General features: G+C 38.5%; 6 protein-coding genes across 6 annotated transcripts; 1 reads left to right on the top strand and 5 right to left on the bottom strand.

Moving 5' to 3' along the window:
* The first annotated feature begins 34 nt into the window (after positions 1-34).
* Positions 35-3087, top strand: LOC125205815 (putative pentatricopeptide repeat-containing protein At1g68930). Its single transcript, XM_048104960.1, has 2 exons — positions 35-2549; positions 3026-3087. The coding sequence occupies exon 1, from the start codon at positions 208-210 to the stop codon at positions 2485-2487; it is 2280 nt and encodes a 759-aa protein (XP_047960917.1). The 5' UTR covers positions 35-207; the 3' UTR covers positions 2488-2549; positions 3026-3087.
* LOC125205818 (peroxiredoxin-like 2A) lies at positions 3060-3736 on the bottom strand. The gene is made up of 3 exons (XM_048104964.1): positions 3635-3736; positions 3234-3554; positions 3060-3148 (listed from the first exon to the last, which is right to left on the bottom strand). The coding sequence occupies exons 1-3, from the start codon at positions 3734-3736 to the stop codon at positions 3098-3100; spliced, it is 474 nt and encodes a 157-aa protein (XP_047960921.1). The 3' UTR covers positions 3060-3097.
* Positions 3737-3762: 26 nt separating this feature from the next.
* On the bottom strand, positions 3763-4688 carry LOC125206424. Its single transcript, XM_048105679.1, has 2 exons — positions 4536-4688; positions 3763-4443 (listed from the first exon to the last, which is right to left on the bottom strand). The coding sequence occupies exons 1-2, from the start codon at positions 4686-4688 to the stop codon at positions 3763-3765; spliced, it is 834 nt and encodes a 277-aa protein (XP_047961636.1).
* Positions 4689-5440: 752 nt separating this feature from the next.
* LOC125204530 (putative U-box domain-containing protein 42) lies at positions 5441-9300 on the bottom strand. Its single transcript, XM_048103215.1, has 4 exons — positions 9091-9300; positions 7705-8877; positions 7275-7584; positions 5441-7182 (listed from the first exon to the last, which is right to left on the bottom strand). Exons 1-4 carry the CDS (start codon positions 9118-9120, stop codon positions 5573-5575), a joined length of 3123 nt encoding a protein of 1040 aa, XP_047959172.1. The 5' UTR covers positions 9121-9300; the 3' UTR covers positions 5441-5572.
* A 683-nt stretch (positions 9301-9983) lies between these two features.
* Positions 9984-17216, bottom strand: LOC125204531 (DNA-directed RNA polymerase 1B, mitochondrial-like). The gene is made up of 19 exons (XM_048103216.1): positions 16316-17216; positions 15969-16178; positions 15690-15817; positions 15518-15584; positions 15330-15388; positions 14474-14591; positions 14239-14352; positions 13936-14067; positions 13436-13852; positions 13180-13230; positions 12659-12729; positions 12223-12307; positions 11599-11751; positions 11363-11437; positions 11186-11275; positions 11037-11084; positions 10820-10934; positions 10632-10735; positions 9984-10511 (listed from the first exon to the last, which is right to left on the bottom strand). The coding sequence occupies exons 1-19, from the start codon at positions 17096-17098 to the stop codon at positions 10401-10403; spliced, it is 2931 nt and encodes a 976-aa protein (XP_047959173.1). The 5' UTR covers positions 17099-17216; the 3' UTR covers positions 9984-10400.
* Positions 17217-18981: 1765 nt separating this feature from the next.
* Positions 18982-23864, bottom strand: LOC125205882 (heat shock protein 90-5, chloroplastic-like). Its single transcript, XM_048105056.1, has 19 exons — positions 23385-23864; positions 23104-23177; positions 22826-22951; positions 22659-22752; positions 22467-22550; positions 22201-22344; positions 21914-22030; positions 21693-21737; positions 21514-21594; positions 21313-21417; positions 21096-21236; positions 20884-20976; positions 20710-20790; positions 20364-20618; positions 20061-20163; positions 19741-19915; positions 19537-19642; positions 19357-19446; positions 18982-19274 (listed from the first exon to the last, which is right to left on the bottom strand). The coding sequence occupies exons 1-19, from the start codon at positions 23661-23663 to the stop codon at positions 19074-19076; spliced, it is 2394 nt and encodes a 797-aa protein (XP_047961013.1). The 5' UTR covers positions 23664-23864; the 3' UTR covers positions 18982-19073.
* Positions 23865-27328: the final 3464 nt, after the last annotated feature.

The raw sequence follows: 27328 nt of genomic DNA, 5'->3' as shown, positions 1-27328 counted from the left end.
AATTAGGGCAAAGTGAATCCACCCCTCGGGATTTTCTACAAACGTTTAGAAACAATCACACGCGTTGTAATATTTACAACCTTGTAGCAGGAGGTTCAGTATCATTTTCTTCTATCCTTTTCAAATTTGGGGAAAATTTGATGAGGCTTTTGGATAAATGGTAAAACCAAAGCAGAGTAAAATTAAAGCATCATTAAGTCTGAGGCTATGAGAGGGATCACACCGTTTCCGCCGAGGCATATCTTGGACAATGCCGCATCGAAGGTTTCCGATTACTATGTTTCGCGGCTGAAGCTATGCTGCGAAGCCTACAGCATACGGCAAGTTAAACAGCTCCACGCACACATCATCAAGAACCTTGTGGACCCGGAGCCTTTTTTGCTAAACAATCTCATCAATGGGTACAACAAGCTGGGCAACATCGCCTATGCACGCCAAGTGTTTGATCAAATGCGCATACCAAACCATTTCTCTTGGAACACTGTTCTAGCGGTATACTCGAAGCAGGGGGATGTTGTGAATATGGAGAAGATGTTTAATATGATCCCACGTAAAGATGGGGTGTCGTGGAACTTGGTTATATCGGGTTATATAAAATGTGGGTTGATCGAGAAGGCGTTGGAGGCTTACAAATCGATGTTGAGGCAGGGATTGGAGAGTTTGAACAGGATCACGCTTTCCACGGTTATAATAATGCTGTCGAAAAAGGGTTGGGTTGATTTGGGAGAGGTGATTCATGCCCAAGTAGTAAAGCTCGGATTCCAGTCGTATGCTTTTGTGGGGAGTCCTTTAGTTGATATGTATGCGAAATGCGGATTGATAAGTGAGGCGGAGCGTGTGTTTAATGAGTTGCCGGAGAGGAATTTGGTTGTTAACAACACGATGCTTATGGGCTTTCTGGGATGTGGGATGCTGCAAGAAGCATACTGTTTGTTTGGAAGTATGACTGAGAAGGACTCGATTTCTTGGACGACCATGATCACCGGGCTAACACAGAATACAATGTATAGAGAGGCACTGGAGCTGTTACAAGAGATGAGAATGAATGCAGTGAATATGGATCAATTTACTTTTGGAAGCGTCTTGACTGCCTGTGGAGGTCTTTCTGCATTGCAAGAAGGGAAGCAGATTCATGCTTATCTGACTAGAACTGACTATATGGATAATGTTTTTGTGTCGAGTGCACTTGTTGATATGTACTCAAAGTGTGGTGACATCAAGAATGCTGAGAGGGTTTTCAGGAAAATGTCGTACAAGAATATTGTGTCGTGGACTGCCATGTTAGTAGGTTACAGTCAAAACGGGTACAGCGAGGAAGCTGTTAGAATATTATGTGAGATGCAGAGAAATGGAGTTCAGCCAGATTATTTCACTTTAGGTAGTGTGATAAGCTCCTGTGCAAATCTGGCTAGTATCGAAGAGGGAGCTCAGTTTCACGGTCAAGCATTGGCATCTGGTTTGATTGCCTTCATTACTGTCTCAAATGCACTTGTAACCATGTATGGTAAATGCGGCAACATCAAGGAGTCACATCAGTTGTTCAATGAGATCAGAGTGAAGGATCAAGTGACTTGGACTGCATTGATTTCATGCTATGCCCAGTTTGGAAAGGCTAATGAAACTATCAGTTTGTTCGAGGAAATGTTGGTTCGTGGTCTCCAGCCAGATGGAGTTACCTTTGTTGGGGTTCTCTCGGCCTGCAGCAGGGCTGGCTTCGTGGACAAAGGCCGCCATTATTTCGCTTTAATGGGGGATAAATATGCAATTAGGCCTGTTCTTGATCACTATACTTGCATGATTGATCTGTTTAGCCGAGCTGGGCAGTTGGAAGAAGCGAAAAAATTCATACTTGAAATGCCTTTCCGTCCTGATACAATTGGTTGGTCTACGCTGCTGAGCTCGTGCAGAAACCGTGGTAACATGGAAATAGGGAAATGGGCGGCAGAATCTCTTCTAGAATTGGATCCACAAAACTCTGCTGGCCATGTGTTGCTTGTCAGCATCTACGCTGCTAAAGGGAAATGGGACGAGGTTGCTCAGTTGAGAAAAGGAATGAAAGAGAAGGGAGTCAGGAAAGAGCCGGGATGTAGTTGGATCAAGTATAAGAACAGAGTGCACATTTTCACTGCTGATGACAATTCAAGCCCGTTTTCTGATCAGATATATCGGGAGTTGGAGAGACTTGGTGATAAAATGAGAGAGGGTGGATATGTGCCTGATGTGAAATCTGTTCTGCACGATGTTCAGGAGTCGGAAAAACTGAAGATGCTGAACCATCATAGTGAAAGGCTAGCGATTGCGTTTGGCTTGATTTTTGTTCCTCCTGAGTTGCAGATAAAAGTGGTGAAAAACCTCCGTGTTTGTGATGATTGCCATAATGCAACCAAAATAATTTCGAAGATCACACAACGAGAGATTCTCGTCAGAGATGCTGTCCGGTTCCATTTATTCAAAAATGGGGAATGTTCTTGTGGAGACTTTTGGTAGTGGATCGTGATCAGGTTAAAGAGATGCCGTAAGCCTCCAAACTTGTTCCTGGATGGCTGAAGGTAATGTATGAGTATCATACAGATTCTGAAATACAGAATTTTAATATCACATTTTGTTAGAGATTCAAACTTCATCTCCTTTGGAGAATAATGCATTGATTCTGACATTTATTTCTCTATGATTTTTGAGACCTTTTGTAATTGCTTACTGAGGCATTTTAATTTATACATGTTATTAAGCAACTTCAGAGGAGCTGATTATATTGAATATTTTGTGTATTCTTATATATACCTTTTGTGCTTGATATTGAATTTTTCAGCACCATTCGAATCTACATATATGCTTCTATGAATTGAAAATATGAATTAACAGCAGTTATTATTTTTACTTTAGTTCTAATTATTATTAACAACAAGTAATGAGTTGCTCATATGATTTTCCATGCTTGAACTGCTTAAAATAATAAGGAAATTGAATTTATGTCAAAGAAAATCATACTGAAAGCAAACTACAAGATATTTGTATTAAATCTCAGAGATCTTGAAACTGAAGCTTGACGAAGGACAGATGTGGAAGCTGATACGAGATGTACTCTGGTGTGTTCACTTCATTCTTTTGATTCTTCTTTCAATGTTTTCGTTGAGTCTAACTGGTTGCTCTGCTTAAATCAGCTCATGATGATGAGTGTTTGTGCAAAACCAGGATCAATGTTGATGGACTAGAAAGATGTAAGGCGAGATTACCTGAATACGAGTGCAGATGTCTATGACTTCAGGAAGTGGTGCCCAGTCACCAAAGTTTCTCTCGATGAACTGGTAAGCGATTCCACTTTTACCTTTGCCTACTATGAAGAGTCCACCCTTGATCTCACCTTCACCCTTGAAATTATTTTGCATGCCAGAAGCCTTTGCTCTCCTGTAGTTTGCGATCGCTCTAGGATTGAGTAGGAAACCAGATATGAACTTGTCTTTGAGCAACTTCCCTCCACCAAGAGCCTTGAAGAACTCCTGCCCCCTGTCATAGAGCACAACACCACCCCAGTATCGCGGCCAGAAATCTTTTATCTGAAACCATTCAACTTGTTTTAGTAAACATTGTTTAGTCATTTCTCATTATGCATAATAATCCGAGGGAGATATTGAACCTCTGAGTCTATGTGCTCATGAAGAACTGCAAACAGTTGAACTCCAAGAGCATCAAATATAGGTTTCTTGGAGTAGAGTTGATGCGCTTCAGCTCGGCACATGATGCACCTGATTTCATAGATACAGGTTAATTATAGTTTATGACTTGAACTTTAGCGCTTATTTGAATGAAATCGTACCCAGGCCTACGAATGCAGACAAATAGAGCCGGTTTCTCTCGCCACAGCTCTGATGCCTTCATTGGTGGTGTCTTTGACTTGATCAACCGCTCCATTCCAATCTTGTATTCTGGAGTTAGTTTCTGGACAGAGATATTCTCTATCGTGGAGTAAGGAGCTACATTCTCGACTACTGGGGGAGGTTCCACACAGCCACACGCCCTAGGCTCTGCCGGCATTGCTGCAACAATCCCCTTGAAGACATATCCATCCTTGATTTTAAAGCTTGCCATGGACTGTTCCACGGTAAAATCAGAACCAGAACTGCTTCTGCCAGACGATCTCAGCGTAACAAGTTTATTGGAGTTCGCAGGTGTGAGCTGACTCTTATGTATGCTACTATTTCTGGATGGCAAGCTGTTTCGCCTCCTTGCTGGGATGGTATACGATGCTGGCAATGGATCCGGTGAGCACGCAGTGCTTCTGTTCATGAAACGAGCAATATGGCCTCGTTTCATTCCAAATTGAGATGCAAGATCTTCATTACTCAAGCCAAGAAGCTCAGGCAAACTCTTCCTAGTGGCCTCTAACTGATCCCCGTACTGCATCAGCGTCCGGTCATGCAGGTATGACCTAATTTCAATTGCATCCTTTAGCAGGGTAGATTGAAGTTGTTAGCACATTAACTTCAAAACTGAATAGCATGAGAATGGATAGAATATATTTTGATAGAGAAGCCAACCTTCTGCTGTCGAGTCAGTCCGATATCATCCATGTCTTCAGAATTCATTACCTTCAAAGTAGGTACATCGTCCCAGCCTTCATCTAGCAGCCTTGGCAACAATTCTTTCAGACATCCATTCCCAACAAAATCTTCTATTGAGAAAGAAGACATTTTTGTTGTTTAAGTTAGTACATTTCTCCTAGTCACCCTTTAAAAGTTTCTGAGTTGCATCTCATTGGATGATGTCAACATAAGAATTATATGTACGACATTTGTCGCACTCCCCCCTGTTGAGTTCTCAATTGAACTTCTTTTTATTTTATTTAGTTTTTTTGCAACAAGATTTTCTTGTTCCATAGATGTAGGTATTTTCTTGATGTCGTATGTGGTTGGATACTTACTGAAAAGGTCTAATTGGTTTTATTTTGGAGCTGTTGGTGTTAAGTGGGCTATCCATGAAGTAAGAGAAGACTATAATTTTATTAAGAGTATCTTCCATTTCTTATATTTGACAGGATCAAATCTAGGCAACCACCTCTGTTTTTGTCTTGTTATAATTGGAATCTTTCAAATGTCCGAAGGAATTATTTTTATCAACATTTACAATATTTGAAAGGGAGATCCTTTCGGCTTTGCCGGCCAAACCAACTCCACATTGTAATTCTTGAGCTCTAATGTATTCCTATCATCATGGTAAACCAACAAAATTGAATTTTATCCAGACACAAAATAGAAACATTTCTCGTGCAAATTCAACATAAGGCGTATCCCTTGTTTTGTTATTCACTTTTTTGTTTTTACAACTACATGGTTGCGTATGTGAGGGAGGTTTGTCTGTTAGATTCGAGTCATATGACTTCGAACAATAATTTTTTAAAACTTTTAGAAACAGAATCTTTAAGAAGATTAAATTGCACACGAGATAAAGTGTTAATGAGGAGGCGAGTTCGGACTAATTACAGTAAGAACTAGGAAGTTCAGAACCTTGTTAAAGGAAATTCAGTGGTTTTGCTGAAAACTGTATACAGACATATTTCTTGAAAAATGGATAGGTTTTACATGTTAAAGCTCATGGTATTTGATACATTAGGCATTTTGTTCAAATGCCTCAAAATCTTCTCTGCCATCTGCCTGGTGTATTCATCTCCGTGATGCAATGAACTCACCAATGTAGCAGGAAACAGTCTGTCCTGTGATACATTTGAAACAGACACATCTCCACCTTTTACCAAGAATCTCTCTATCACCCAAAATGCTTTCTGCAATACAGATTCTTCTTTGTGCTCCTTCACAACGTTCAGCACATACGAGAGAGCATGTCTTTCAGACAACAAGCTTACACTGTTGTCCACATTAACTTTGTCATCTAGCAATGAGGACAGTGCAGATAGTGCTGCCTCGATCACCTCCACGTTCTCGTGGTCCAAACAAGCCAGCAGTCTCTCCACAGCCTCTGCATCAAGGAGGCAGAATGTTTCCTGAGAAGAGCAAACCCCTCCATGGATGGGGCAAAGTGAGAACTCTTCTCCTTTCCCTTTCACTTTGGACAGATTGATTGATACGCATTTTTGGAAAATGAAGAGTTTTAGAATCTTGGTTTTCTTCCTCTCTGGTGGTCTTGATAGAGTGATGGATTGTCTTGACAGATTCTCCAGCCCTATTGCAGATAGCTTCTGTACCTCATCTGTGAATGCTCGGGTTAAGAGCTCTGTCAGAACTTCGACCAAGTTGTAGGTTCTTGCTGTAAGCAAGATTTGATGGTCATACAATGTCGTTGTCAATCTGACAAGAACGCCCACCAACCCTTCAAAATAAGAACTTGCATGTCTGCTTGACCTTGTCCCGCTCCTCTGTATCTGATTGAGGCTTTTTATGACTGTAGGAACAGTGCTGCTGTTAACCAAGGCGAGGTTGAGAGTCAGGTTCTGATGAGGAAGCTTCGCCAAAAGATTAGCTGAAACAGCATGTAATTCTGTGATCCTACTAATTTCGGATGGATTCTTGATTAACTTCTCCGGTTGTCCTTGAGTTCTGCAGAGTCTGTCTGACAATGTGTGTCCCATGAAAGCTGAGAGCGCGATGAGTAGCTTGATTGATGCTACACCAAGTTCTTCATTTGTAGTATTGATCAGTTCGATCAAATTGTAACTGGCTTCTGTCTCCTTGACAATTGAAACAATGGTAGCTGATGCCTTTGGGAACTTGATCAAGCACAGCAGGATTCGGATGAAGTTGATGTTCAGGTCATCAGGGCTTATGCTCTTGATTCTATAGATAACGTTGTATACTATGTAGTCTGATGACATTGTGTGGCCTTGCGTGCTGACTGGGAAATTCTCGAGCTCCAGACCAGACTCCAGTATGTTAGCAAGTATTATAGCTGCCTCAGATTTTGAATTCATTGGTTCGCTGTGGGTCATTCTTGTGAACATCTCGTCAACCATTGTCTGCATTATGCCAGCTTCAACGAGTATCCCTGCATTCGGATGGTAACAAGATATCTGCTTCAAGGCCTTGAATGCTGCATTTCTGGTCAGAGAATTTCCACTTTGCACCATTTGGATCAGAGCTGGAGAAGCTGTCTCTGCTACGAACGCCATCCTATCAGGTCCAATAACGATCTCCCCAAGATAACTCGCCATCTCCATTTTCATCTCCTCGCTCCCTGTTAATTCAACATCGTTATAGGTTTACTTGTATACAAGTGATAATTCTTTTACCTATCACATTGCAGGAATAAACGAAGCGTATTATTACCTTCGAATAGATGAGCTAGCAATGGCTCCCAATATCCATTTTCTGCCATGATCTTGATATTACCAGGAAGAATCTCCAAGTTCTTCAAGATCTGATCGGCTGTTTCTGAAGCAAATGCATCTGAGGATTGTCTGTATTTGACAGTGATCAGCATCAGAATACCTCCAGCTACAGTCCCAATCTTATAACACGAAGATTGGCTTTTCGACAGCTCAAGCAGGAGCGACGCAGATGCATGTCTCACAGGTGTGTGATTACTTGACAGCATCTTTATAATTGTTGAAATATCAACTGTCTTCACGATTTCATCCTATACAGAAAAGCACGATGTATTACATATGGCATGAGTTTACTATTGCAGAAAATAAATATGAATCAAATGAGAGCATGAAGCTGTTAAAACTGAAATTAATTTTTTAAAGTGAATCACCTTCCCATCTGCATCATCCTCGGCTAACTGTCTCAGTAGCTCCAGCGTTGCATTTCTTACGCCTCTGCTTCTGTATTCAAGAAACTTGGCAAGCAGTGGAATCATTCCGATGCTGCGAACCTGCACCTTGTTGTATGGCCTACTCTTGCAGATGCTTTGTAGATCATCGATTGCTTCAAGCACCATGTTTTCAGTACTGGCCAGAGAGAGTGCTGCTCGGGCAACCTTAATTCTCGCAGCTTCATTTCTCTCTTTCCACTCATCAATCGTTGCTTTGAATGCAACATTGCTTTTGATATTTCTGCTCTTTAGAGTTTCTCCTGATTTTGGGCAGACAATTTCCGCTCCATCACCAAATTTGTTGAACCACTCAGTTATCGCCTCTCTCTCATATGTCACTCCACTTTCAATTGTTACAGGATCTTCCATGATCTTCTTCGTCAGAGGACAGAAAAAAGTGTCGTATAATGGCTCCATGTACTGAGCCAGCTGTGGGAATGCCTTCAGTGAGGAGCCACCACTCAAACTTTTGGGATCATGTCTGTCCAGAATGATCGGTCTTTCCTGGTCTAGGTTGGCACTCATATACGACTGTGATGTATCCGATAACTGAAGATTCATAGCAGAAGCATCCGCATCGATGGAATACAGATCTGTTTCCACTTGTTTCATTTCTTCCCTGGGAGGAAGCCTATGAAGCTGCTGGTCTTTCGACTCTGAGCCACGAGACGGGCTGACAACAAACGACACATCCTTCATCTCCTTTGAAAGTGCCCTAGCTGCCCATTCCGCATATTCATGGTTCCCATATGTTGACAAAGGTATTAGGCTAAGGTTTTCCCCTATACCTCTCACAACATCTTCAAGCTGCTTCACCACACTTGTTAATTCAGCATGTCTTATAATCTGTACATTTTCCCCCAAGTTTGCAGTAAGGCTCTTGGCCAACTCCACTTTTTTGCAGAGAGACTGTATGATCTCAGTTGTATTTGTTGGAGTACTCCAGTTTATGTGAAGCTCCATGACTATGGCAGACACCCGATAAAAGTAGCAGCCGATTTCAGTGAAAATCTCCTTCTCTACTTGTATATATATCACTGACTTCATGATTTCTGCAATACTCCCCAACAAGGACTCAGCAAGGCTGCTTAGTGGACTCCTCTCTTCCCTCGACTGGAGAAACGGGAAAATCAGAGTTATCAGACACACACAAAAGGAAAAATCTAAAAACACTAAACATTGAGAATTTTTCTGAAAGATTGGCAAGTCTTTCATTCTAGAGTTTCTAATATGATCTTATGATTTCTGCTTCGTTTTGAAGTACGATTGAACTGGTCCAAGAACTGATGTGTGCGTATGAGCGAGAGAGAGAGAGAGAGGTAATACCTGCGACCAGTTGGAGCTATTGTCGGACATGTTTGTTAGCAGCGCAAGAAACTCAACTCTCAAAGATGAGAAAGTGGTGCCTCATTCCTGCAGTTGGTAAAGGAAATTGTAATATGTAGATCATTGAAACAGTCTCTGGAAATACTTTCATTTTTTGAAAGATCCACTTTGTTAGAATAATGCAGCATGCTATATATTCTTGTATGATATACTAACAGTGTTGATTATTTAATGAAACAGGATGTCAGGAGATGGACTCAGTCAGCTGTCAAGAGTCTACATTAGAACTAATCAAGGTTTCAGCTTCCTAGCCTTTTGCACCAACTCACTATTATATCAAATGTTAGTAGCTCAACACCATGTGTCAAAATTCACCATGAAATGAGTAGATATTTCGGCCTTCCACCTTTTTTTTTTTTTTTACCAAGTTGCATTATGTTAAAATACAATGAATTGAGTGGATTAATTCATTCACTAAGTCAACTGATATTATTTAATCAAACTGTAGTTTTCTTCTTTTCTTTTCTTCCGAAGATAATAGAGTTTGAAATTGGATCCAATCCCTCTGAGATTCAATTGACTCTCTTATCAGTTATAACCAAAGTACTTTGTTCTGCTGTTACAAGTAGTAAATTATAGAAAAAAAAATCTGGTTTAAGAATACAAATAATTACAGTAAAAGTCTCATAAACAACTTCAAGAAGATGCCATTAATAAGCTTATTCGAGGGAAACCCAAGTATACTAGCTATCAATTACAAAACTTTGATGAATGTAAAATTGCTTAGAATTTACTCTAGATTCTAGAAGCATTTCTCCAGATTCTTTCTATGAAAAGCATACATTAATAAGATCCTAATGCTTCTGAATGTATCTATGGAACTGACCACCATCTCTAGTAAACTCATTTATCTTTTGCTTTCATCAAATCTAAAAACATATATACAGTAATTTAGCTCAGCTTCCACTACTTGTTTTGCCATGTACAAGAGCATTGCTTACTCAACTACAACACTGCTCCTACGAGCAGCTACAAAAAGAGAACTTGTAAGGCTGTGGCGCGCCTTATAAGTTTGTGCTACGGTATTAGCATCCGATTTCGTCTTATTCTGATCGAAGCGGTACGCCTCAGTACCTAGAAATGCAGTCAGAAGCGTGCAGGATTAGCAAGTATCCTGCTATCCAGAGATCTTCCAGATCAAGACGATGGTACTGGCAGCAGCAACGATCCAAGAAAATCGGGATGTCCATGGTAATCAAATGATAAGAGGGATTGGATACTCAAAGAATGATAAGCAATATCTGTATTATCTAGTTGAAGAAATAGGTGGAGTCTAGAACTTCTTTCAGATCGAAGTCTCCTCGTTCTGGCAACGAAGGGAAATTTAGGTCTGGGAATGACTTCTCAAAACTCTCCAACAACTGTTTGGGAGATGAATCAATCAGTGATCTTATAATTATAAATAATTATTAAAAAGTTACTAGAATAGAGAATTGGGAGAATAAACGAGAAGAAACCATGTAACAGAGAAATGAACTTACATTCTCCAATATAGGTGCCTCATAGAGCTCAACGAACTTCTCTCTTAGAATCTTGTTCATTTGGTCAACATCACAAGCGTGAGTCCAATATGAATCATGCACTCCTGGGTTCGATTTTACAGGGTTAATATGTTACCGGTACAGTAAAAATAATCACAACCAAAAAATCAAAGTCAGTTCTTACAGACCTGCAAAACTTAAGCCTGCCTGAGAGCAAGCAATGGCAGTCATCATCATATGTGAGCCATCGAGAGAATGCACAAAATTTGGAGGAAAAGCAGTTCTCTGTCGCTTGGTCATCACCTAGAAATGATCGCAAAAAATGCAAATTATGATGCTTTTGTGCTTACTATATACCCTTCTTGACAGGGGAAGAAAAAGAGAAGAAACCAAATGTAAAGCTACCTTGTCAGTTTCGCGTTGAAGAGTTAAAACCTGAAGTGAAGTCTTAATCTGCATTAAAACCAATGATCAATATTTTGAAGGAAATGGTTATTGCATTGAATTATAGTTGATGCATTGAAAGAAGAGGTCGGATATAAAAAGCAAGATACCATGTGCTTTCCTAATTTGCGGTAAGGTTGGACAACAGGAAGCCCAAGTGGTGTCGTCCAACGAACTGGTTCATTTTCTGTTGCTATAATCTGCAGATACACATAACACAGGGTTCATAATGATATAAATATAAACTCCAAGCTTAACGAGAAAGACGGAAAACACAGTGGACAAACCTTTGCACAGTCTCCCAGCCAGCCCATTATACTTCTTGCAGCCTCAAACATTTCTCCTAAAGCAGTTAAGGTTGTCTGTTGACGGTTCCAAAGGCGCACAAACCATTATAAGTCGGAATTTGAATAAATGCACGATGAAATTTGTACCACCATAAAAAGCATCTAAACCGCTTGAGGAGCACATAACAGTTCAGAGTTTAAAAATTAGTCTGAAAGAAGAAGCAGAAAGCACTAACTTTTGCAGCATAGCAAGCACATGCAAACAACTCTGCATCATCATCCATAGCATGGCGCTCCTTTAACCTCCTCTTGATTTGGTCACGTGCACCTATATATGTGACACCATACACTGATGTCATGACTGTTTGCTTAACTAACTTTCTATCCACCTGTGACAAATTAAGAGTAGATTCAGTGAGCATATTGACCAAAGCCAGTGTGTCAAAATGAAATCTTACAAATTCACAGAAACCAAAAGAAATTCATGTCGAACATAACACCGGAGTAACTGGGGAAAAACAAACAACAGTAATTTATATTCTATTTTGAAATAAAACACTTGTACTTTTATACTCCCTCTGTCCGCGAATAGGAGTCCCATTACTTTCCGACACGGGTTTTAAGAAATATTATGAAAAGTGGGTGGAAGAAAGTTAGTGGAGCATAGAGTCCCACTTATATATATTAGTTTTAAATAATATGTGAGTGGAATGAGTTAGTGAATGTGGGGCATCTTTACCATTAATGGTAATTATGAACCGGGACTCCTATTCGCGGACGAACCAAAATGGAAAAACGGGACTCCTATTCGCGGACGGAGAGAGTAGTACATAACAAAAGACAAAAATATATAGATAAACCTGATCAATTAACAGTCTAGCATGCTTGGCATTGGGATCAATATCAGGGTCTCCAGCTGCATCTGTCTTCATTATCTCAAGAACTCTGCATCAGAAACATTTCACTGAAAAATTAGTGTTGGATAGTTTGACTGGAAGGTCCAAAGTAACATCACCTATATTATTGTTCATTGAAGTCATTTACTCCAAAGAAGTCATCTATGAGCATAGCTCAGAATTAAAAAATAGCAAGATTAATTACACTAAAGTTTTGGCTAGATGTTTGCAATAAGAGAGTGTAGTGCAGCCCCTAGTTCAAGAATTTGGCCGTGATTGAGTATGTATTTAATCCACTTTTACAATCAAAGTCATTTATGATATTCCCTTGTGCAATACAGGCATGAAGTCAGTAGCTAAAGTCACAATGAAAACAACGCATCATGGTTTTAAGACTTACCTTGCTGCAATCCCTGAGTAAACATCAGCTGGCTTATCTCCAGCAACAAGATTGACTGCAGCTGCTCCAAGCTAGATAAATATAATGAATTTCATGTCAAAAGGGAAAGAAACATTGTGTAACTCTCAAAATAATTGAATTTCATCCTTCCAAACCTAATAGGTAATAGGTATATAGTTGTAAAGATTAAATGAAGAAATCTATAGTTGTAATGCTTAAGACACATGTTTATACATAACAGTAACATTAAAATTTTCAGAAATATCACAAATCGATCCATTTGAAATAGAATGTTAGATCAATGTGAAACAATCAAATATTAATTAGTTGAAAGACAGACACCTCCGGATATTAGGCGTGCTAAGAAACATGGCACTAGATCTTTATGCACTATAACAAGTATCGAGGGTTGAAAACAGGAACTCAAAACACAATCTTAGTTACTAGATGGAAGTCCTTGTTTCAAGCTGACTTTAGTGATGGACAAGAACATGGATTGAATTAGTGATGTAATTAATTACCTTATCCCTTCCAAGAGCGGCATAATGTTGCAAACCATTACACGAACCATCCTTGAAAATGAAAATAGAAAGAGGGAAACAGGTTCAGCTCAAACAATGAAATGAACAGTTTTGCTCAAACGGAATGCAGGTAACAAATCTTTAACAAAATTAAACTTGCAGGGAAAAAATAAGTAAGCTTTGGAACTTAAATGCTGGCCATATAGTAAAACTTCCGTTAATCTATTATCGAAAGTGTGACTTGAAAATCTATTACCTGGTGGACAGGCATATGTGAGATTGCAGTCTCAGGATATGGACTTCTTAATGCCTCAGACAGGCTCATGCAAGTGGCCAGACATTGGAAAGGATCCTCTGCATTTAACCACCATCGTCTCCCTTCAAGAGGCCGATCAGCAGAGTCAAATATATCCTCCAGATGGTTTTCAGTAAATGATACCCGACCCTCATAAGGCAATTTGTCAACACCACCACCGTATAAGTTTGCTAGATGTATTTTTAACCAGCGTAAGCCAGACTTGCCAAGCGGACGACCTTCTGCAAATTCTAATATTCCCCGGCAGAGGTCAGAACCAAGATGATTCAGATACGGATGCATGGGATATGCACGCCCTCGGAAATCTAAATTGTGAGGGTAGTAAAATCCTTCTTCGTCCTTCATTTTTCTGGCCACCTACTCTTCCATAAAGGTTATTAATATGTAATACTGCAGAATTTTACTAAGTGCCATTCAAACTAACAGAAGGAGCTTCTTACAGTAAGTTTAAGTTCTATATCACACCGCTGTGAATGCCTTTCACTGTTCTCCTTTTTCACAGCTTTAACTTTCCACCTCCATTTCTTTAATTCTAATTCATCTTCTGTATCAGGTTCCTCTGGTAAAGGGACCTGACCAACCATCAGGTGAGGGGACATCAATGAACTTAAACCAAAAAATATCAGTGTTTTGTCAACTGTGTGAGAGAGGAATATAGAAACCGCTTCTAACAAAGAACATTGAGATCTTAAAGAGAAAGGAAAAATGCATCATATCATTTTTTCCATGCAAACATTACTTACATCTTCACGGTCTACCAAATCAGCAAGCTGACCTCCATTAGCCCAGATTCTGTCCACAAGACTCAATATTCTTTTGTTCACTCTCCACTTAGTACTGCCTAGAGTGTTAAGTGCCTGGATAAGATAAAAATAAATTTAGAAGCTTCTCAATAGAGGATGAAAACAAAATAGAAAATACACCAAATCCAAATTACAAATTTACAATAATAATGCAGAAGAAAGTACAAAGTGGGACCTGATAGACAGGTTCTAACTGTTCCCTTTGAGTTCTTTTAACAGCCTCGCGTTGCTGTTTTGCTCCATGTGTTCGCATAATATATGATGGTAGAAATAGATAAGCACCTCGCTCATACCTACCAACAATTCAGAAAATTATTCAAGTTGTAGGGCCAGCTTTTGTTTACAATATATGCGCCATAACAGCAAACTCTAAATCATGTTCACGAACACTCTCATCGGTTAAGTCATTCGAAAGTTCCATTTGCAAAGGTCCTATGTTTAGGGGATGATTATTTTGATGGATTAGCTAGACTCCTTAGGAAGAAATTAGATATATATACACACCAATGATCTCAAGCAGGAAGTTTCTCTATAAACACTACAACTGGCTGCCTGGATTACTATTAGCTAAAAGCTATGGCTACATTAGGAAAAATAGATACACACTCACCGCTCTGAAAAAATCCAAAGCACATTTTGGAAGCCCTCCCTCAATTGAGCTCATTTTGTACCCTTAGTTTATGATACTTTAGCCATTCCACCAAGACCACATCTTGCTTCCACAACCAACCTCCCACTTATTAAGATCAACAATTTACATAATAGCATACATGTAAGTTTCTTCACTTCTTTTACCACCAAAAAGATACGTATAACCTAATAACATGATTAACATCCCAGACTTTCATATAACAACTAACAACATAGATGATCATTATATAGAGAGGGAAAAAACGGCATTGCCAAAAGAAAATAGCTTGTAGTAAACCATGTCATTTAGCAAGAAAATAACCAAGGTAGCACATCATGAACACTCATCAAAATTACTGAACATAAAAACTCTTTTCCGAGAGAAACATAGAGCTGCATACCCTGTCCAATTTAGTGGAGGAACCAACATTGGCATATATGGAATCACCATGTGCCTTGCCTGTACAGAAAAAATAAGAAATATAAATTTTTCTTAGAATCCAGTGTTTCTCAAAAGAGAGCAAAATCGTTTTGATCATCAACAAGAAGTACAAAAACTGCTCAAAGCTTACAAAAAGTTGATGCTTACAGTTTTTTCCAGCCCTTTCCGAACTAGAGGATCACACTCAATCACCCCATATCTCCGGGTCCCTTTCCTACAAAAAGTTCATCATGAAAACAGCCCAAGCAGTTTATATTTGTAAAACAAGGTAGTCACACTGTTTCAAAATCTCAAATAGGAACCATGCAGTCGCACTCACACTGTTTCAACAGATTTGAGCGTGTGCACAAATGCAGGTCGGACATCAGGAGGGGTATCCTCCATCTGATCAACCGGAGGTTGTATGTAGGCAGTTTCCATTAATATCTGAATCAACCGACTGCCAACCTATAAAATATACCGTGAACACGTCTTCAGTCTTACTTCTAAGAAAGATGTGTCAAATAACCTTGAGCAAATGAAAAACAAATAGAGACGTAAATGCAATAGTACAGCAGCATCTATACACACGAGAACTGGGGGGTACTATGCCAATTACCTTGACTTGAGCATCCTGTCCCCATGCCTTCAAATCATCTTGCCGGCTTACTATTCTCCTGACTTGCTGTACCTTTTGTTTCTTCATCAAAAGCTGGACCTTTTTCTTTAGTCTCTCTTGCTCCTTAGCCCCAGCATCAGGTTCCTCATCACAAGTTCTATTTAATGCGTTTTTCCTCTTGCAGTTCTCCAAAAACTTATGAATCCTAACCTGTTCAAGAGCAAACATCGATCATTGAACATCCAGGACATGCTAATTTTTATTCTTCTACTATCTAGCATGAGTAAAGATATAGTGTAAACCAAAAAAATAAATATGGCAATTGTACTTCGATTTCTCAAGCCAACCTCATGTTCGATTGCTTCACCAATATGACATGCTGCTTGTACAACTCTGGCACTGCCATTGCCTCCTCCAGTCATCAACAGAGCCATCAACTTATGCATTGTAATAACTGCCATCATATCTGCAGGCAGCTGATCAAAGTAAGGCGCATAGGCGGCCCTGTTCTTTCCTTCCTGGCACAAGTCTTGCTCAGCAGCAATCGCATCTCTCAAAGGCTCAAACCACCCCAAGAACAAGGACTTGATGTAAGGCAAGTTAGGGGCCAATTTTTGCTCGCACATGTCAACTAAAAGCTCTTGGTACTCCTTCGCCGCCTCCTCCCACGCCTCCGTCTCCGCCTTGATCTGCCTCCTCCTAAGAATATTGTACTTCCCCAACCCCATCCCTCCCACCAGTTTCTGCGGCTGCCTCCGCCCCTGGTTCATTTCTGGGCTTCTCGCATCGATTTCTTTGTTAAGCTCATCCACCAATTCCTGAATTTCATCAACCTCTTCTTCGGACGTCGACACTAAAGCCTCGGCTGCGGCGGCGTAACCTCTAGTATAAACAGGAAATCTAATAGGAGGTCCCACATCGCGCTTGCGTCGCAAGGTTGTATCTTGGAAAAGACCTAATTCTGAGCTGCCTATGCTCACACCGCGCCGGGTCAGGAAATGTGTGGCCTCCTCACAAAGGATAGAATGCTGAGAGGATTTAGCTGAGGTAAACGCATTGATTGATGAGTTGGATTCTGCTAAAATCTTGAACCTTCTCAGAGAAGAATGTTTGGATAGATTTCTCCACATATTGCGATGGATGAGCAAAAGAGATAAAAAAAGATGGCGGAATTAGAGCATTTTAGATCGCGGAGAGTTCAACAGAGGAGAGGAGAGGAGAGACAAACCGGAGGCTATGGCCGCTTTAAACCCTTCCAAAACCTAGGCCCAATTTATTATATTGCATTTTTTAAATTTCCTCTTTCTTTACTTCTCTTTTTCTTTCTTTCTTCCTATTTAACAGAAAAGTAGATACTCCTCCGTCCATAAAAGTTTTTACATTTTTTTTTTCACTAGTCTCACAAAATTTGTCAAATTTTGATTTTTTATCATTTTGAATAGTAGACCTCATTTTCGTATAAAACTAATATATAAAAATAGAACTTATATTCCACTAATTTTTCAACTCACTTCTCATTACATTTTCTAAAACTCGTGCCTGATCAAAGTGTGATAAAATTTATGTGACGATTGATCTATATTTTAATAAATACAATAGAGTAAATAAACTGAAATAATAAACGCAAATTGTTAAACCAATTAAATAGCCATTTATCATCGGTTTTAAAAAAGTCCAAAACTAGAAGAGTGAATTTGAATAATATACAAAACATTAAAAAACAATTTCTGGCGATAAAATAATAATAATAACAATATTATGCAAATACTAAATATTAATATTATTAATGCTATATTATCATAATAGGGTAAATATATTACCTAAAAATCAAAACAATCCTATATTATGATGAACTACATTAACTAATGCAATTCCTTCGGTGACGCTGAAAACGTGCCAAAAGATGTCATATTTTTCTTTTAAGTTTATTTTACAAAAAATGTCACATTTCATTTTTTTTGAATTTTTTCTCTCATGGCAATGAATAAAAATATATTTTTCTCTCATCACATAACACACAAAACAACATCTGCTAAATTCTTACGTCATCATCCGAATATGACATCTATTATACGACAAAGGGAGTACCGTCTGAAAGTCTGAGACGAAGGGAGTACTGTCTAAAAGTCTGAAATAATAATAATAATAATAATAATAATAATAATAATAATAACCGCTATTAATCATATATATTATCAAAATAGTGTAAATATCCACATAATCAGCACTCAAGTTTTGTTTAAATATTTCCTCACCTTCAACATCAAAACAATCCTACTACAGCCAACTACCACTATAATAAGATTTTAATGCGATTGCCAAGACTATATAAAATCACTTAAAATAAAGAAGTGAAATCCCCACAATACATCTTAAATTAGTAACCAATTTTCAGGATCATATTATAAGAAGAAAAATGTCACGCTCTATAAAGGCTCCAGACATTAAAATTGTACTACTGCTCAAAAATTAAACATTACTATCATCATCGAAGAGGAATGGCTTCTACTAAGGTTGTTTTCTTGGTTTGCATGTTCATGGTGTTCATCCTAGGTTTGTCTTTCCCATTATTAAATACAATTTATATAGTAATTTTTCATCAATTTGTTAAATTCATTAAAAAAAACTATTTGCTGTGATTATAATTAAAATTATCTGATTTATTCCCCACTGAATAGGTTCATCACCATCGTGCGATGCTGCTTCACGACAATTGATTAGTTTTGGTTTTGGGATTCCAAAAATTGGAATGAGATGCATTGGCCATGAAGAGTGTGGTAATCCACTCAAGAATAGCAATTGTTCAGGAATAAATATTTGTGAAGATGGTCGCTGTGTGTGCAAAATTGATCAAGAAACATTGATTTAGATTTTATTTACTACATATTTTTGCAATAATAAACACCTTACCTCTCTCTCTCTCTCTCTCTCTCTCTCTCACACACACACACACACACAACTGGTTAAACTTAAACTTAAACATACATCTCAAATAAAAGTGTAAATAATTCACTTGTAAAAAAGTAAAATAATAAAATGTTTTAGAAAATTTTGCATCATCAGAAGCCCTACCATGTATGTTTCTTACAATTGTGGCACAAAAATTTAGTCACTCCAAGGATCACTCTGAGTCCTCACTTCCGAAGGCTCGACGACCTGGGATTCAACAGCCTCGTCAGCCTCTGAGGTGGGATTCGGGTCAGCACCTTCGCCCTCCTCGTCATCCTCTGATCTCCCCCATCTTCCACCGAGGGCCATCGCCATCATCTCGTATATCTTGTTGCTGAGCTCGGCAGGGCTATCAGGCTGTCATTACAGCAAATGAGGAGAAATTTTAGACAAGGACAATATAAAAGGATAGATTTGTGTAACGATTTCTGATACTTACAGTGAATCCACTGGAGATTAAGGCCGTATCGTATAGAAGTTCGACAGCCCTCTTGGCATCTACATTCTCAGGGGCGTTCTTGCAAGCGGCCTGCCAAAAAAAAAAAGCAAATGGTGCGAATAAATTTGATGTAGAAAGAAAAGATTAGGTCTTGAATTTTGAAATATGCATTTATCATACGTTTAAATCCTTGACGACTGGATGATCTGGATTGATCTCAAGTATTCTTCGACCCCTCATGAATTCGAGACTCGATTGGTCACCAAGTGTTTGTGCTCTCATTAATCTGCCCGAAGATCAAAAAATGGAGGGAGCCGTAGCTATTAGAAACAAGATAATATAGGCCTTTGCAAATCAATACATACGCACGAGTAAAAAGAGCACCTTTCCATGTTAGCTGACCATCCAAATTTGCCGGAAACCAGCACACAAGGGGATGAGGCTAAACGTTTCGAGACTTGCACTTTAGCTACCTTTTCGCCAAGCTGTTGTTTGATCCAATCACAGAGGAGATTATACTCTTGCTTATTTTCCCTTTCGCTCACCTCATCTTCATCACCTGTGTCGTTCAGATACGAGCATCTGCTCAGTGTCTATAAAAGCTCATCGAAAAACCAAACATTTTGTTTTTAAATAGAAGCAAAGTGACTTAACAAATCAATTTAAAACAGTTTGAATAGCATAAAATATCAAGATATACTGACCAAGCTCCAGATCTTCCTTGCTGATGTCAACAAACTTTTTCTCTTTGTATGTATCTAAATTCTGGATCGCAACTTCATCAATTGGCTCGACTAAGTAAAGCACCTGCATATTTAAGTGATAAACTTGTGTGATGCATTGCATGATATAGAGAATAAATCAATTACACTCGAAACTAAACAAGAACGAAGGCTGGACTGCATTCGACTGATCAAGCAAAGGGATTAATTTATGCTTCATTCCAAATAACACATTAACATGGCATCAGATAAAGTAGGACTTGCCGATTTCAGTTTGTAACATACCTCAATGCCTTTCTGTATTAACTTTTCCACAAAAGGAGCAGATTTAGCACTTTTTAAGCTGTCAGTTGCCAAGTAATAGATAGCCTTCTGATTCTCACCCATGTTCTCGATATAATCATCCAAACTTATCAGGTCTTCGTCGCTCTTGGAAGACAGAAATCTCAACAATGGTGTTATTCTCTTGTGGTTCCCAGTGTCCTCGATGCAACCCAGCTTCAAAAACTTACCAAAATTCTCCCAGAATTTTTTGTAATCCTAAATTACACCAATGGCATATAGGTTTAAGTTGCAGAAAATAAGAAAAAGATGCATTTACTTATCTTTCATTCATTCACAATCAACCAACCTCTTTGCTGCTCTCACTCTCAGAAAGATCTTGAATCATGTCGAATGCTTTCCTAACGAGTCTTTTCCTCATTATCCTCACCTAGATGAAGAAAAACGAATAAATCTGTTAATTTAAAAGGAATGACAAGTTATAATACGATTAAAATTTCGCAATAAGCAATAAATTCCTTACAATTCGGCTCTCCTGAAGAATTTCCCTGGAAACGTTTAGGGGAAGGTCGTCCGAGTCCACCACACCCTTGACAAAGCTCAAGTATCTTGGAAACTGCAGGTCATCAGATTGATTTAATATTAACACAAGCTTAAAAGATCAATACATGGTTGCTATAATCATAAGGTCAAACTCAAGCAACTATGTCTCAATGCAACAGAGGAGGTTCTCACCAGTTCACCATCAAAATCATCTGAAATAAATACACGTTTCACATATAAACGGATGTTTTTTGTCTTGGTATTGATAACTTCTTCATTGTTAAGAGGTGCCATTCCAGGAATGTAGAGCACACTTCTGAACTCCACCTCACCCTGCAGAAGTACCCGATCAAAATCACAGCGGAGATATTGATAGTTTCACCAACTCATTCAACACAAACATTCATACCTCTGTGGTGAAATGGGTATAAGTAAGTGGGTCCAAAAACTCATTGAATGCCTTTTTGTAAAATTCTTGATATTGTTCTTTTTCAACTTCCTTCGGGTTGCGCATCTGCATATTAAATACAGAAAAAGAAAAGCATTAAGCATGCATAAAGATTCAAATGTGAGACGCAAAAATACGAGATTGATTAAAGTAGTGACATACCCATATAGGTTTTGTTTCATTTGTCAATTCCCAGTCCCAATATTTTTCAGTTTTGGTCTTCTTCACCTTTTTCTTCTCTCCCTGGGAAAAGCACCAGTAAGTAAAAATTGGTATGATCATCATATCCTTAGTAAGAGAAGAAGCAAAATCATCAACAACTGTATTGAAATTGCCATTACCTCGGGTACTTCTTCTCCCTCTTTTGGTTCTTCCCCTTCTTCTACCTGCCAAAAATTTAAAAATGTAAATCGGTCTTAAGCTTTTCCCGCACAACCCCACGACAGTCTAAAGTAACAATTGTGAATTGAATCACTGAGTCTTGATGAAAAATACAATATTAACAGTGTCATCAGCAACAAAGCATAGTCCAAGCCTACTGGTCATGATATAAAAGTCGAACCTCAATGGTCCTTGACTTCTCTTGCCAGGTATAGATGGGGAATGATACGAATTGTGAATAATTCTTGACCAAACTCTGGATCTTCATAGGCTCGGAGTACTCATACTTATCGTCATCCTGCAAGCCAAAAACTACTATGTTGATTTAACATGAAAACAGGCACTACTATCAAATTCTAAAGAACAAATCATATGTGAATCTTAGTAAATGTATAAGCTTTTAAAAATAATAGGCTGAGACATTTGACACAAGGGAAATCTGAATGTGCAAGCGAAAAAAGATCATACCCTGAGATAAAGAGTGATCTGGGTGCCTCGGCTGATGAGCTTGCTGGGATCAGTTTCCTCTCTAATTGAGTAGGAGCTGCTATCAGCGACAGATTCCCAAACATACTGCTTGTCAGACTTGGGGCTCTTTGTTGACACGACTACCTATCAAAATAGAAAGTAAAAATTAAATCAAACCAGTATCAACAGAAAGAACAGAAAAAACATTCAACAAACTATCAGTAATATGTAATTATGTATTAGCGGATGTGGGAGCCCAAGAATACCCTTTTGGCAATCAGAAAAGCAGAATAGAACCCCACACCAAATTGACCAATCAAGCTATTGTCAGACCCAAGGTCCTGGTTCTCCTGCACGAAGTGAAAAATTGAATTTCACATGTAAGGTTTAGCTAGCTAAGTCTTTAAAGCATGGAAAGTAGAAGGACATCCAAACACAATATGACAAGAAGTAACGACCTTCAACGCCTTCAGGAATCGAGAAGTGCCACTCTGTGCAATGGTTCCAAGACAGTCTATCAGCTCCTCCTTTGTCATTCCAATACCAGTATCCCTGAAAAAGGACGAAGCAACATTAAGCTAATCAACCATTACAGTAACTACAAAGAAGATAAACAAATACATACGTTATGGTAATAGTCCCATTGTCCGGATCAGGTTTGATACGAATCTCTAGGTCACCTGAATCTCCAAGTAATTCCGGCTGAGTCACACTCAAAAACCTCAATTTATCGAGAGCATCACTTGCATTGCTGCAGAAAACAAAATTGTAAAAACTCAGGTCGAGTTGCAGCAAACTCTGGTAAACATAATATACACATTCCCTTCCTCGAAATGGAGTCTGTAAAACAATACACAAAACTCAAAACATGAAAAAACAAGACACGAAACAACAGCGCCTCACCTTACAAGCTCCCGAAGAAAAACTTCCTTATGGCTGTATAAGCTGTGGACTATTAAGTCCATCAATCGACTAACCTAAAAATCAAGAAAAACATCCAACACCACGACATCAAAATCCAATACCTCAATAAATAAATTACATAATTACATAAGTTAACAACCCAAAGCAAAGCAATTCAATCACCAACTATCATAAGTAATGCTATTAACAATACTATTCGCTCCCAACATCATTTTTCTATCAATCCCCACACAAAAATGTAAAAAGGAAAGGATTCTCACCTCCGCCTGATATTCAAATGTTTCTGCAGAGCTCTCCGGAGCCTCCTTCTCAGCCACGGCGGCGGCTTCACATCTCACCACCACTCCGCTCCGCTGCCCCTCCACCTTCCACTCCACCCCCCTCCTTAAAAAAGTGTTCTTTAGCCCACAATTAGGCAGAAAAGCGCTTCTCAGAAAACCCCTATTGCTTTTCCCACCACTCTTGATAGAAAAGGACGACATATTTGGGGTTACGGCCATCGCGGCGGAGGCCAGACTTCTGCTCAACACAGGCGCCATCTTGTCAATTTCTAGAGAAAGTGCAGATGAAATCTTGGTGTTTTCGTCTGAAATTCAATCTCTTTCCTTGGTGGGTCAATCGATTTAGATGAAAAAGGGGGCTAATTCGCGTGGTTAGGTAGCATAGGTTGGAGGTGAAGTAGATAAGAGGAGTGAGAGTTGCGAAGTGAAAATGGGGTTTAAGGGAAGGGGTGGAGGGTTCTAGAATAGGCCGAATTAGGGGTTAGGGTTTTTATTTGGAAGTATTGCTGATAGAATTGAATGGTGTGGATTTTGCCATTTCCGAATTCGCAATAATCCTCCAAAACTTGTATAGGAGTATTTTTATTATTACAATTCTCCATTCTTTCGGCCTGAGACTGATAATAGTTTATTTAATTAGAGGTCATTTTTCACCATCTTTAGAGAATTCACAATGGGAGGCGATCACCGAGGCCGATTGATCGCCCCCGCGCCTCCGACCGGTCACCATTGCGGAGGGAGGGCCGATTCTCCCTCCTCCTCGCCTCCGCCTCCCGCGCCGATCAATGGCCTCAGCCAATGGCCCCATCGACTCCGCATCGGCTCTACATGGGCCTCCATTGCGGAGGTTCGGGCCGATGGCGGAACCAATTTTTCTTTTTATTTGTTTTTTTAATTTTTTTTATTATTTTATTCTCCTATTATAAATACCTCAATCTCCTCTCTTTCATTTCACACACCCACATCCTTCTCTATTTCACATTTTTTTGCAAGTGAGTCTCATCGTCAGGGTCTACCATACAACGATAATGAGCGTTTTCAGGCATTTGTTGACATGCGCCAGGCCGAAGCCCATCGTGTACTCCAACATGATATGATTGAAGAACTTTGGTCACGAAGGAGCTGATGTTTTATTTAAATTCATTTCTCGTTGTATTCGGTTTTCCAATATTGTAATACAAAAGAATGAATTTATTATGTAATTTTATTTATATTATTTAGACATGTATGCTTTATTTAGTTTTTAAAATGAAATACTATGTTTTTTTGTCGTATATTTTACATTGTCTTTAACTATTACATCAACAAAAATTAAAAGAGTGAAATAAAATAGTGATGATGTAGAAATGAGATAAGCTTGGGATGGGTGTGCTGACGTGGCAGAAAAAATAGAGATAGACTTTGAGATGGTTTCCGGAGGCTCTTATTGTAAATGCTGTTAATGCTAACCTGAACCACTTATCACTTTAACCAGCTCAATGAGATAAGCCGCACAATGGGCGTGTCTAACACACACCCCCAAGCTATGTTCATTCGGCATGCCGTGTGAAGGTCACAGACTCATGGCGTGTGGCATGGCGGATTCGGTGTGGGGCCGCTTCATAGATAAAAAAAAGGTAACGAAATTGTTACCCCTCCCATATACTACTACTAACCAAAAATGGGATTGAGAAATTATTGAATACTCCTATACATTCATATTCTTCTTGCAGGATGCTACAATTCTATACTGTCACTATAGTCGAATAATTTCATTTTTCCAAGAAAACAAATTTTGATGGTAATACTTTAAATTCCTGTGTCAATTTTAAACATCTACTAATTCCCCACATGCAAAATCTTACAATTAGAGAATTTGTTATTATCTCATTGGAGAGTACTACTCTAATTATTTTTTTCATAAGAAAAAAAAGACGAGGAGATCGTTTTCTCAAAATTTTACTACCATAAGTTAGAAATGGGTGTCCGGCCCATCCGTGAAACTACTGGGCTTCTTGTTTTCTGGATCGGCCCATATACAGTCACTTAACCAATTTGTTTAATTGTTCTGTAACTTCTGTTAGTTATAATTAATCAGATTCTGATTCTCTAAAATAAATACTTTTTGTAACTAATTTGTGAGTGATTCAATGCAATATATATAATGATCAGTCGGCCATGTTACTTAATTAATTGTTTCAATGCCTATGTCGGTATTTATTTTGCTGCCTGCTTTAAACATCTACTAATTCCCCACATGCAAAATCTTACAATTAGAGAATTTGTTATTATCTCATTGGAGAGTACTACTCTAATTATTTTTTTCATAAGAAAAAAAAGACGAGGAGATCGTTTTCTCAAAATTTTACTACCATAAGTTAGAAATGGGTGTCCGGCCCATCCGTGAAACTACTGGGCTTCTTGTTTTCTGGATCGGCCCATATACAGTCACTTAACCAATTTGTTTAATTGTTCTGTAACTTCTGTTAGTTATAATTAATCAGATTCTGATTCTCTAAAATAAATACTTTTTGTAACTAATTTGTGAGTGATTCAATGCAATATATATAATGATCAGTCGGCCATGTTACTTAATTAATTGTTTCAATGCCTATGTCGGTATTTATTTTGCTGCCTGCCACACATACCATTTTATTGTAAAATAATCAGATATATACATCTTAATAATTTATTTATACGTCAGTCTGTTTTTTAATTAGTTTCAATACTATTTCTGTTCAATGATCCGTAATCATAAGTGTTCAGAATGTTTGACAGCTTTGTTATAAAGTCTAATCGTTTATATTACTCCCTAAATTAAACTGCGTACGACACATTATAGATGTAATTAAATTTAGTAATATACCGACATGCATTTTTATTGTAGCTAATTTTGTGATATGTAAAAACATAGCATACGTATTATGACAATATATTTATAATTACTTATAAAAATTAATTTTTACTTATAATATATATGATGTCATCAATGTGTGTATAATAAGACAGACGGTAACACCTATGTGTAACAAAAATACTTATAAATTATAATACTAGTTCATGATAATATGTTCAAAATCGACAATATTGTGCTAATATGAAGCTAATCATACTCTCGACTAACTCAACTACCCTCAAAATAATCAGCATTCACTTTCCATAGTCAAAATGTAGCCATCACTAGTCTTGATAGGAAAAACCCTAAAAATGCATTCACTTTCCATAGTCAAAATGTAGCCATCACTTGTCTTGATAGGAAAAACCCTAAAAATGTCCAAAACACACACACTGGAACAAGTAATACTCCCTCCATCTCAAGATAGTTGGGACATTTATTTTGGACATATCACTAAGAAAGTGATGTGTCAAATGGTAAAGGAGAGAGAGTAAAGTAGAGAGAGTAAAGAAGAGTGTAGGGTCGATCGGAGGTGCACACCCGAACTCCACATTAGTATGATATTGTCCGCTTTATGCAAAGCCCTCACGGTTTTGCTCTTGGGGTACTCCCCAAAAGGCCTCATACTAATGGAGTAGGGGTAGCCCATTTATACACTTGCAAGTCTTGTTCATTCTCCAGATGTAAGGATATGGTTTGCTCCCTTTCAATCCTCCCCTCAAACCAAGACCACCACACCACAGACCTGTTGGAACATATATACTAAAAGCATTTTTCGAGTTTATTTTGAATTTGATAAATTGCTTGTATATTGTAAACATTCTTCATTTAATGAGAATAATAAATATTTTCTTCACACTGTGTATTTTACTTTAATGGGTATTGACAGTATTTAATTATATATTAAATTATATAATTAAAGCGCCGGAAAGTAAAATCAGTATAAGTCTTCTACATTGAAGGTTGGGTCGTGGAACAGGTCATCACAGAGGTGGCCCAACCGGTACCTTGTAGTAGTAAAACTTTTTCATAGCCTAGATAGGCTTTG

This window comes from Salvia hispanica, chromosome 2, assembly GCF_023119035.1.
Source record: "Salvia hispanica cultivar TCC Black 2014 chromosome 2, UniMelb_Shisp_WGS_1.0, whole genome shotgun sequence".
Taxonomy (NCBI): domain Eukaryota; kingdom Viridiplantae; phylum Streptophyta; class Magnoliopsida; order Lamiales; family Lamiaceae; genus Salvia; species Salvia hispanica.
This window is presented reverse-complemented; position numbering and strand designations above follow the sequence as displayed.

What these genes read in the sequence shown, in the direction of transcription:
- LOC125205815 (XM_048104960.1), top strand. Translation starts at nt 208, where the DNA reads ATGAGAGGGATCACACCGTTTCCGCCGAGGCATATCTTGGACAATGCC.
- LOC125205818 (XM_048104964.1), bottom strand. Translation starts at nt 3,736, where the DNA reads ATGTGCCGAGCTGAAGCGCATCAACTCTACTCCAAGAAACCTATATTT. An exon ending in ATGAGCACATAGACTCAGAG is followed by an intron (nt 3,555 to 3,634) that starts GTTCAATATCTC and finishes GAATGGTTTCAG; the next exon opens with ATAAAAGATTTCTGGCCGCG. An exon ending in ACATCTGCACTCGTATTCAG is followed by an intron (nt 3,149 to 3,233) that starts GTAATCTCGCCT and finishes TGATTTAAGCAG; the next exon opens with AGCAACCAGTTAGACTCAAC.
- LOC125206424 (XM_048105679.1), bottom strand. Translation starts at nt 4,688, where the DNA reads ATGTCTTCTTTCTCAATAGAAGATTTTGTTGGGAATGGATGTCTGAAA. An exon ending in GACTGACTCGACAGCAGAAG is followed by an intron (nt 4,444 to 4,535) that starts GTTGGCTTCTCT and finishes ACCCTGCTAAAG; the next exon opens with GATGCAATTGAAATTAGGTC.
- LOC125204530 (XM_048103215.1), bottom strand. Translation starts at nt 9,120, where the DNA reads ATGTCCGACAATAGCTCCAACTGGTCGCAG. An exon ending in ATAGCTCCAACTGGTCGCAG is followed by an intron (nt 8,878 to 9,090) that starts GTATTACCTCTC and finishes CCGTTTCTCCAG; the next exon opens with TCGAGGGAAGAGAGGAGTCC. An exon ending in GCTAGCTCATCTATTCGAAG is followed by an intron (nt 7,183 to 7,274) that starts GTAATAATACGC and finishes TTGAATTAACAG; the next exon opens with GGAGCGAGGAGATGAAAATG.
- LOC125204531 (XM_048103216.1), bottom strand. Translation starts at nt 17,098, where the DNA reads ATGTGGAGAAATCTATCCAAACATTCTTCTCTGAGAAGGTTCAAGATT. An exon ending in GACAGGATGCTCAAGTCAAG is followed by an intron (nt 15,818 to 15,968) that starts GTAATTGGCATA and finishes TATATTTTATAG; the next exon opens with GTTGGCAGTCGGTTGATTCA. An exon ending in ATTTGGTAGACCGTGAAGAT is followed by an intron (nt 14,068 to 14,238) that starts GTAAGTAATGTT and finishes ATGGTTGGTCAG; the next exon opens with GTCCCTTTACCAGAGGAACC.
- LOC125205882 (XM_048105056.1), bottom strand. Translation starts at nt 23,663, where the DNA reads ATGGCGCCTGTGTTGAGCAGAAGTCTGGCCTCCGCCGCGATGGCCGTA. An exon ending in AGAGTGAGAGCAGCAAAGAG is followed by an intron (nt 20,619 to 20,709) that starts GTTGGTTGATTG and finishes GGTGTAATTTAG; the next exon opens with GATTACAAAAAATTCTGGGA. An exon ending in TAATCTCCAGTGGATTCACT is followed by an intron (nt 19,275 to 19,356) that starts GTAAGTATCAGA and finishes CTGTAATGACAG; the next exon opens with CCTGATAGCCCTGCCGAGCT.